The 11,066-nt window shown below is 54.7% G+C and overlaps 1 protein-coding gene across 3 annotated transcripts; it reads right to left on the reverse strand.

Annotated features, from left to right (window-relative positions):
• Positions 1-2,858: 2,858 nt before the first annotated feature.
• LOC125686195 (zinc finger protein ZIC 5-like) lies at positions 2,859-10,914 on the reverse strand. Of its 3 annotated transcripts, none has more exons than XM_048929927.1 (5): positions 10,016-10,914; positions 7,053-7,152; positions 5,710-6,011; positions 4,834-4,896; positions 2,859-3,323 (listed from the first exon to the last, which is right to left on the reverse strand). In XM_048929927.1, exons 1-5 carry the CDS (start codon positions 10,083-10,085, stop codon positions 3,199-3,201), a joined length of 660 nt encoding a protein of 219 aa, XP_048785884.1. In that variant the 5' UTR covers positions 10,086-10,914; the 3' UTR covers positions 2,859-3,198. The 3 variants fall into 3 exon arrangements, with proteins under 3 accessions (XP_048785884.1, XP_048785883.1, XP_048785882.1); XM_048929926.1 differs by having other exon boundaries at positions 10,010-10,914; XM_048929925.1 differs by lacking the exon at positions 10,016-10,914 and having other exon boundaries at positions 7,053-7,684.
• Positions 10,915-11,066: the final 152 nt, after the last annotated feature.

The following is an 11,066-nucleotide window of genomic DNA, read 5'->3' on the forward strand; positions in this document are numbered from 1 at the left end:
TGATGTTACTCCTAGGTTACTCCCAGTTTCCTCTGAGGTTCCCAACACTTCCAGCCCCACCTTACTCCAGTGTTACTCAGACTTTACTCCAGCATTACTCCCAGGTTATTCTGAGGTTACTTGGCGCTTCCTACCGCTTTTCTCTGAGGTACTTAACTCTTCCTCTTTACTCCAACGTTACTCAGGCTTTACTCCATCCTTGCTCTGAGGTTACTCCGAGCTTACTCCGGCTTTACTCCTAGCATCGCAACTCTTCCAATCCCACTTTACTACGAGGCTGATATTCTGTTGCCACTCCAAGGTTACTCCAAGCTTACTCCGAGGTTACTCCAAGGTTACGCCGAGGTTACTCTGAGGTTACTCCTGTTTTACTCTGAGCCTCCCCACCGCCCCCCCCCCCCGACTTCCCTCCCCGGTTCCTCCCTCTTGGCGCGCTTCCCATCACTTTGACCTTACTCTGACTTCACTCCAGCGTTACTCCGAGGTTACACCGAGTTTACTACCCCCCCGCCCCCCCCCCCCCCCCACGGGTGTAGATATGTACATAGGGGCAGGTTTTGTACATGCGTAGCACTGGGGGGAGCCGGGCCCTATGGATTCTATGGTCCTGCAGGGGGGCGGGGGGAGCCGGAGCCTTTTGTGGCTGGGGGGGGGGGGGGGGGGGGGGCGGCCCTATAATGTCTGTGGGAAATCCTATAGGGCCTGTGTGGGTCTGGAGCCTGTTGGGGGGGGGATCCCGGCCCTATAGAGCTTATAGGGGATCCAGACCCTAGAGAGCCTGGGGGGGGGTCTGGCCCTATAGAGCCTATGGGGGATCTCAGCCCTATAGATCCTGTATGGGGGACACACCAATAGGGTCACTGGGGCTGATCCTGACCCTACAGCTCCTATGGGGTTTTGGGGTCAGTGGGGGGAGCCTGGCCCTATAGATCCTATATGGGGGGCACCCCTATAGGGTCTATGGGGCTGATCCTGACCCTACAGAGCCCATGGGGACCCCTTGGCCCTACAGCATGGATGGGGCTGATCCTGACCCTATAGTGCCTGGGGGATGGGGGGCAGGGGGGCAGTACAGACCCTATAGGGACCCTATAGGGCCGGGGGGGGGGGGGGGGGGGGGAATTTACAGCCCCTAAAACCCCAAATCTGTGGGTCCAATAAAGGCTGTATGGGAACGAGGGTGGAGTCCTGCCTGGGGGGGGGGAATGGAGGGGGAGGGGGGACATCCCATAATACTCAGCATCCCACAGCACTCAGCACCCCATGGCCCCCATAGAACCCATAGGATCCTATAATCCCAGATGTAGGACGTCAGAATCCCATAAACCCCCGTAGAATCCTATTAATCCCAAATACAGGACCCCAAAAATCCCATAATCCCCCATAATCCCCCATAATCCCAAATATGGGACCCCAGAGTCCCCCATAGAATCCTATAATCCCAGATATAGGACCCCAGAATCCCAAACATAGGACCCCAAAAAATCCTATAATCCCCCCATAAAACCCCATAATCCCAAAAATAGGACCCCAGAATCCCCCATAGGACCCCAGAATCCCAAATACTCGACCCCACAGGACCCCATAGAATCCTATAATCCCAGATACAGAACCCATAATCCCATAATGCAGCCACAGGATCCTATAATTTCAGCTCTAGGACCCCGTAGTCCCATAATCTCCCCACAGAATCCTATAATCCCAAATCTAGCGCCCCAGAATCCCCCATAGAGCCACGTCATCCCAAATACACGACCCCATAGAATCCTATTACCCCAGATATAGGGCCCTCGGTCCCGTAATCCCCCATAAAAACCCCGTAATCCCAGATAAAAGGGCCCAGAATCCCAAAACCTCCCCATGGAATCCCATGATACAAAATATGGGACCCCAGAATCCCAGAATCCCCCATAGAATCCCAGAGGACCGGATCAAAGTTGGGGGGTTTGGGATCAGAAATGGGGGATTTGGGGTCAGAAATGGGATTTAGGGTCAGAAATGGGGGATTTGGGGTCAGAAATGGGATTTGGGGACAGAAATGGGATTTAGGGTCAGAAATGGGGGATTTGGGGGTCAGAAATGGGATTTAGGGTCAGAAATGGGGGATTTGGGGGTCAAAAATGGGATTTAGGGTCAGAAATGGGGGATTTGGGGTCAGAAAGGGGGATTTGGGGGTCGCAGAGGATTTGGGGTCAGAAATGTGAGATTTTGGGGTCAGTAATGGGGTTTAGGGTCAGAAATGGGAGATTTGGGGTCAGAAATGGGATTTAGGGTCAGAGTTCTGGGGTTTGGGGTCAAAAATGGGATTTAGGGTCAGAATGGGGGATTTGGGGTCGCAGAGGATTTGGGGTCAGAAATGTGAGATTTGGGGTCAGAAAGGGGGATTTGGGGGTCAGAAATGGGATTTAGGGTCAGAAATGGGGGATTTGGGGTCAGAAATGGGAGATTTGGGGGTCAGAAATGGGATTTAGGGTCAGAGTTCTGGGATTTGGGGTCAAAAATGGGATTTAGGGTCAGAAATGGGGATTTGGGGTCAGAAAGGGGGATTTGGGGTCACAGAGGATTTGGGGTCAGAAAATGGGAGATTTGGGGTCAGAAATGGAGGATTTGGGGTCAAAAATGGGATTTAGGGTCAGAAATGGGGGATTTGGGGTCAGAGAATTTGCGGTCAGAAAAGGGATTTAGGGCTCAGAAATGGGAGATTTGGGGTCAAAAAATGGGATTTAGGGTCAGAAATGGGAGATTTGGGGTCAGAAATGGGATTTAGGGTCAGAAATGGGAGATTTGGGGGTCAGAAATGGGATTTAGGGTCAGAAAAGGGGGATTTGGGGGTCAGAAATGGATTTAGGGTCAGAAATGGGAGATTTGGGGTCAGAAATGGGATTTTAGGGTCAGAAATGGGAGATTTGGGGGTCAGAAATGGGATTTAGGGTCAGAGTTCTGGGATTTGGGGTCAAAAATGGGATTTAGGGTCAGAAATGGGGGATTTGAGGTCAGTAATGGGGGATTTGGGGTCACAGTGAATTTGGGGTCAGAAAAGGGATTTAGGGCTCAGAAATGGGAGATTTGGGGTCAAAAAATGGGATTTAGGGTCAGAAATGGGAGATTTGGGGTCAGAAAATTGGGATTTAGGGTCAGAAATGGGGGCTTTGGGGTGGCAGAAGCTGTAGGTCCCGGAAGCCTTGTAGGATTTCCCCTTTATTTGTCGGGTTTTCCCAATTGCGCCCTTTTTGACCCCAAAACGCCGCCGCTCTCACAGCTGACCCCAATGCGGGGGGGGGGGGCGCGGGGACCCCGAGGCTTCGGGGGCCGATCCCGAAATCCTATAGGGTGCGAATGGGGTTCTGGGGTCACCGTGCGCTTTTATGGGGTCGCTGTGGGGTTTTATGGGGTTCTATGGGTCGCTATGGGGTTGCTATGGGGCACAAATAGGGGGCTATGGGGTCATTGTAGGGTTTAGGGGGTTCTAGGGAGTTCTATGGGGTCACTATCGGGTTTTATGGGGTTCTATGGGGTCACTGTGGGGTTTTATAGGGTTATGGGGTTCTATAGGGCTGTCATAGGGTTTTAGGGAGTTAGGGGGTTCTATGGGGTCTCTATGGGGTGCTATGGGGTCCTATAGGGCACAAATAGGGGTTTATGGGGTTGTTGTAGGGTTTTAGGGGGTTCTAAGGAATTCTATGGGGTTGCTATTGGGTTTTATGGGGGGTCTATGGGGTTCTATGGGGTCACTGTGGGGTCCTATGGGGTTATGGGGTACTATGGGGTGGCTATGGGGTTTTATGGGGTTCTTTGGGGTTCTATGGGGTCACAGTGGGGTTTTATAGGGTTATGGGGTTCTATGGGGCCGTCACAAGGTTTTAGGGGGTTAAGGGGTTCTAAGGGGACACTGGGGTTCTATGAGGTTCTATGGGGTTTTATGTGGTTATGGGGTCCTATGGGGTGCTATGGGGTTCTATAGGGCACAAATGGGGATTATGGGGTCGTTGTAGGGTTTTAGGGGGTTAAGGGGTTCTATGGGGTTCTATGGGGTTCTATGGGTTCATAGTGGGGTCTATGGGATTATGGGGTCACTATGGGGCTCTATGGGGGTTATGGGGTCCTATGGGGTCACTGTGGTGTTCTATAGGGCACAAATGGGGGGTTATGGGGTCGCTGGGGGTTTTATGGGGTTATGGGGTTGCTATGGCGTCACTATGGGGTTCTATGGGGTTCTAAGGGGGCAGCGTGAGGTTTTATGGGGTTCTGTGGGTCGCTATGGGGCTTTATGGGGTTATGGGGGTTATATGAGGTTCTATGGGGTCACTGTGAGGTCTATGGGGTTACGGAGTTATATGGGGTTATGGGGTTCTATGGGGGTGCTATGGGGTTCCATAGGGTTATGGGGTTCTATGGGTCGCTATCGGGTTCTATGGGGCACAAATGGGGGGTTATGGGGTCACTATGGGGTTCTATGGGTTTCTATAGGGTTATGGGGTTCTATGGGGTCGTTATGGGGTTCTGTGGGGCACAGTTGGGGGGTTGTGGGGTTTTATGGGGTCACTGTGGGGTTCTATAGGGTTATGGGGTTCTATGGGGCACAGGCGGGGGTTTATGGGGTCACTATGGGGTTCATATGGGGTCGGGGGTTATGTGACAGTGGGGTGGCTATTGGGCAGCTATGGGGCAGTTATGGGGCAGCTATGGGGTGGCCATGGAGCAGTTATGGGGTGGCAATGGGGCAACTATGGGGTGAACTATGGGGCAGCAATGTGATGGCTATGGGGCAGTTACAGGGCAGCTATGGGGCAGTTGTGGGGCAGCTATGGGGCGGCTATGGGGCCCGCATCTCACCCAGTGCAGGAGCAGCGCTGTCTCCTGGAGGCGTCACTTCTTCATAGGCACCATCAGGGGGCGCTGTGGGGACACAGACCCCATAAATCCCCCATAGAAACCCCATAGATCCCCATAGGTCCCCATTGACAACCTACAGAGACCCCATAGAAACCCCATAGATCCACCTTAGAACCCCATAGAACCCTATAGACACCCCATAAAACCCCACAGACACCCCATAGATTCTCCACAGGCACCCCATAGATCCCCATAGACACCCTATTAATACCCCACGGACCCCCCCATAGAACCACAGACCCCCCATAGAAACCCCCTAGCGCCCCATAGACCCCCTATAGAAACCCCATAGATCCCCATTGACGCCCCAGAGCTCCCCCACAGAACCCCATAGAACCCCACAGACACCCATAGACCCCACGCCCACTTCCGGCCCACTTAGGCCACGCCCCCTCAAAGCCACCAATCAACACCAGGCACCCCCCTACTTAAGCCACGCCCCCCATTCAGCCACGCCCCACCTAGACCACGCCCTCAGGGCCACTCCCCTACATAAAGCCCCCGCCCACCAACGAAACGAGGCCCCGTTTTATAAGCCCCTCCCACCAAGCAGGCCACGCCCCCTTTAAGGCCACCCAATCAGGATGCGCCATCATTAAACCACGCCCACTTTCGGTCTGATCGGACCATGCCCCATTCTGGCCACGCCCCCTTTAAACTGCCCACCAATCAGATCCTCATCATAATTGTTCTACAAGCTCCGCCCACCATTCAGGTCACGCCCCCCTTTTGGCCATTTAACCAATCAGGCCTCGCCCCCATTATACCACGCCCCCCCTTCAGGATCGCTCCCTATTGGCTAAGCGCATCTCTTACTTCCCATTGGCTTTCCGGAGTGGGCGGGGCTTCTGGGGTGGGTGGGGCTTCCAGAGAGGGCGTGGTCTCGTCCGAAGGGGGCGTGGTCTCCAATGAAATGAACGTGGTCTCGGGTCACGTGGTCTCGTCCGGATTGGGCGAGGTCTCGAGCTGAAGAGGGCGTGGGTCTCGACCGGAAGTGCCGTGCTCTCCACCGGAAATGCCCTTGTCCTTTCCCCCGGCCCCGCCCCTTGTTCACCACCGCGTACGTCACGTCCATGGCGGGCGGCGAGGGGAGGGGCGGAGCGGGAACGGAGATGCTCCTGCGGGGAGGGACTTCCGGTTGTGGAGGACGGGACTTCCGTCAGCGGGTGGGGGTTGTGGGACTTCGGTTGACTGGACGGGGGTTACGTTGAGGGGGGCGTGCGGGACTTCCGGTTGTGGGGGGAATGGGCTCTGATTGCACTGGAGGGAGACTTCTGGTTTTAAGGGGCGGGACATCCGGTTTTGTGGGTGGGAAGGACTTGTACATGTGGGCGGGAATTCTCCCAGTGGCTTAAGCAACTTCGGTTGCAGTGGGCGGGACTTCCGGTCAGGTGTAAAAGGAGTTGTCGGGCTTCCGGTTTGAGGGGGAGGAACTTACAGGGGGGCGGGGCTTGGGATCAATGGCAGCCCTGCCCCATAGACGTGGGACCCTGCCCCATAGATTTGAACTCCGCCCCATAGATTTGTCCCCTGCCCCATAGATGGGAGCCCTGCCCCATAGATATGACCCCATGCCCCATGGATTTGACCTCTGCCCCATAGGTATGGGACTCCTGTCCCATAGATTTTGACCCCTGACCCATAGATATGACCTCGCCCCATATATATGACCTCAGCCCATAGATACAGGACCGCCTGCCCCATAGGTGGGAGTCGAGCCCCATAGATGGGAACCCTGCCCCATAGATGGGAGCTCTGCCCCATAGATGTGACCCCTGCCCCATAGTTATGACCCCCAGCCCCATAGATATGGGACCCCCTGCCCCACATCCTGATCTCTGCCCGATAGATATGGGACCCTGCCCCATAGATATGACCCCAGCCCCATAGATATGACCTGCAGCCCCATATCCAGTCCCCAGCCCATACCTATGACCCCCACCCCATAGATATGGGACCCTGCCCCATAGATATGACCCCAGCCCCACACCCAGACCCGTGCCCCATAGATATGGGACCTTGCCCCATAGATTTCAGGCCCTGCTCCATATCCAGACTCTAGCCCATGGATTTGACCCCAGTCCCATAGATTTGACCCTCTGCCTCATGGATTTGACCCCTGCCCCACAGATTGGCCCCCCAGTCCCCCATATTCTCACCTGAGCAATGGGGGCCGTGGGGCCGCCCCCCCCACGCTGTGGGTCCCGGAGGTTCCTTCCCTTCCTCGCGGGGAGGCGGAGGCGGAAGCGTCATGGCGGCCTGCAGGAAACCACGTCAGCAATGGGGGGCGGGGGGGCAACGGCAGCACGAACGGACGCACGGACACCACGGGGACCCATAGGGACACAGAGGGGCCCATAGGGAGCCATAGGGACACATAGGGAGCCACAGGGACCCATAGGAACCCATAGGGACACAGAGGGATCCATAGGGAGCCATAGGGACACATAGGGAGCCACGGGGACACATAGGGAGCCACGGGGACCCATAGGAACCCATAGGGAGCTACAGGGATCCATAGGGAGCCACAGGGAGACATGGGGGAGCAATAGGGAGCCATAGGGACCTATAGGGACACATAGGGAGCCACAGGGACCCATAGGGACCCATTGGGACCCATTGGGAGCCATAGGGATCCATAGGGAGCCACAGGGACCCATAGGAACCCATAGGGACCCATAGAGAGCTACAGGGATCCATAGGGAGCCACAGGGAGACATAGGGAGCAATAGGAAGCCATAGGGATCCATAGGGACCTATAGGGAAACATGGGAACCCATACGAACCCATAGGGACACCATAGGGAGCCCATAGGGATGAATAGGGAGCCACAGGGACGCATAGGAACCCATAGGAACCCATAGGGAGCTACAGGGATCCATAGGGAGCCACAGGGAGACATGGGGGAGCAATAGGGAGCCATAGGGACCTATAGGGACACATAGGGAGCCACAGGGACCCATAGGAACCCATAGGGACCCATTGGGAGCCATAGGGATCCATAGGGAGCCACAGGGACCCATAGGAACCCATAGGGACCCATAGAGAGCTACAGGGATCCATAGGGAGCCACAGGGAGACATAGGGAGCAATAGGAAGCCATAGGGATCCATAGGGACCTATAGGGAAACATGGGAACCCATACGAACCCATAGGGACACATAGGGAGCCATAGGGATGAATAGGGAGCCACAGGACCCGTAGGAACCCATAGGGAGCTACAGGGATCCATAGGGGAGCCACAGGGAGACATGGGGAGCAATAGGGAGCCATAGGGACCTATAGGGTAACATGGGAACCCATACGAACCCATAGGGACACATAGGGAGCCATTGGGATGAATAGGGAACCATAGGGAACCATAGGGACACACAAACACCACAGGGAATCATTGGGACCCATAGGGGTGAACAGGGACCCATAGGGAGCCACAGGGAGCCATAGGGATGAATAGGGACCTATAGGGAAACATAGGAGCCCATAGGGAGCCATAGGGAGCCATGGGGACCCATAGGGACCCATAGGGACCCATAGGGAGCCATAGGGGCACACAGACACCATAGGGAACCATTGGGACACATAGGGGTAAATAGGGATCCATAGGGAGCCATAGGGAGCCATAGGGAACCATAGGGACCCATAGGGGTGAACAGGGACCCATAGGAACCCATATGAAGCCACAGGGACCCATAGGACACATAGGGATGAATAGGGACCTATAGGGAAACAGGGGCTCATAGGGACCCATAGGGTGCCATAGGGATGAATAGGTATCCATAGGAACCCATAGGGAACCATTAGGACCCATAGGGAACCATTAGGACCCATAGGGACCCCACAGGGACCCATAGAGACAGATAGGGACCCATACTGAAGAACAGGAAGCCATAGGGATGAGTAGAGATCTATAGGGACCCCATAGAGACCGCAAGAGACCCATAGGGTGCCATGGGTATCCCTAGGGATGAATAGGGACCCATAGGACCCATAGGGAGCCATTAGGGCCCATAGGGGTGAATAGGGACCCATGGGGACCCACAGAGAATCCATAGGGAAACATTGGGGCCCATAGGAATGAATAGGGACCTATAGGGACCCTATAGAGACCCCGTGGAGACCCATAGGGAGACACAGAGACCCATAGGGATGCATAGGGAACCATCGGGACCCATAGGGGCCACAGTGCTCCATAGCAACCCACAGAGACTCACAGATGACCCATAGAGACCCAGAGGGACCCAGAGGGACCCATAGAGACCCCATAGGGACCCATAGAGACCCCAGAGGTACACTCAGTGACCCATAGAAACCCCATAGGGACCCCACAGTCCCCCATAGGGACCCGTAGAGACCCCAAAGTGCCCCACAGTGCCCCATAGCAACCCATAGAGACCCCAAAGTGCCCCACAGTGCCCCATAGCAACCCATAGAGACCCCAAAGTGCCCCACAGTGCCCCATAGCAACCCATAGAGACCACATAGCGACCCATAGATACCCCATAGTGACCAATAGGGACCTTCATAGAGTCCCATAGAGACCCCATAGAGACCCCATAGGTATCCACAGAAACCCACAGAGACCCCATAGATGTCCACAGAGCCCCATGGAGACCCATAGAAACCCATAGAGACCCACAGAGACCCCATAGGTACCCTTAGTGACCCACGGAAACCCATAGAGATCCCATCGAGACCTACAGAGCCCCATGGAGAGCCTATAGGTACCCACAGAGCCCCATAGAGACCCCATAGTGACCCACAGAGCCCCATAGAGACACACAGAGACCCTATAGGTACCCACAGAGAAACATAGAGACCCATAGGGACCCCATAGAGACCCACAGAGCTCCATAGCGAGCCAAAGTGACCTATAGAGACCCCATAGAGACCCATAGGTACCCACAGAGACCCCATAGAGACCCATAGGTACCCACAGAGACCCCATAGGTATCCATAGAGACCCCATAGGTGTCCAGAGAGACACCACAGAGCCCCATAGAGCCCCATAGAAACCCATAGAGATGCATAGTGACCCCATAGAGACCCATAGGGACCCCACAGTGCCCCATAGCAACCCATGGAGACCCCCAGAGACCCCCCCCAGGCCCCCTCCCACCCTCACGTTGGTTCCGGTCCCACTCGTGGCCCCACGTCCCCGTCAGCCTCCATAGGGCCGGAGAGTGGCACCCCATAGCTTGTGGGGTCAGGTGTCACGTGACCACGTGTCCACCACGTCTGTCTGGCACCGTGACCGTGTGTCACCGCTGTCACCACGTGACCCCATGTCCCATTTGTCCCATAGACCTCCAGTAGTCCCCATATATCCCCATATGGCCCCATATGGCCCCATATATCCCCATATATCCCCATATAATCCATATACCCCATTTAACCCCATACATCCCCATTTAACCCCATACATCCCCATATATCCCATACGGCCCCATTTAACCCATATGCCCCATTTAACCCCATACATCCCCATACAACCCTATATTTCCCCACATATCCCCATATATCCCCACATGGCCCCATATACCCCATTTAACCCCATACATCCCGTACAACCCTATAAAATCCCACATATCCCCATACACCCCCATATAACCCCATAAGCTCCCATATATCCTCATATGACCCCATAAGACCTCATATACCCCATGAATCCCCATATAGCCCTATATGACCCACAATTCCCCATAAATCCCCACACATCTCTATATGGCCCCATAAGTACCCATACAACCCCCTATATCCCCATATAACCCCACGTGACCCCATATCTCTCTTTACAGCCCCATATATCTCCATATGACCCCATACATCCCCTTATATCCTCTTACAGCCCCATATAACCCCATATACCTCCATACATCCCATATAAGCCCATATAGCCCCATATAACCCCACATGACTCCACACATCCCCATATATCCCCGTATATCTCCATAAGTTCCCGTATATCCCCATAAGACCCCATGAGACCCCATATATGCCATAAATCCCCATAGATCCCCATCTGACCCCCACACGTCCCCCATATATCTCCATACATCCCTATATGGCCACATAAGTACCATATATCCCATAGAACCCCCATACATCCCCATAGATCCCCATATGACCCCACACAAACCCCATAGATCCCCATAAGACCCCATAAGTCCCCCATA

This window comes from Lagopus muta, chromosome 32, assembly GCF_023343835.1.
Source record: "Lagopus muta isolate bLagMut1 chromosome 32, bLagMut1 primary, whole genome shotgun sequence".
Classification (NCBI taxonomy): Eukaryota; Metazoa; Chordata; class Aves; order Galliformes; family Phasianidae; genus Lagopus; species Lagopus muta.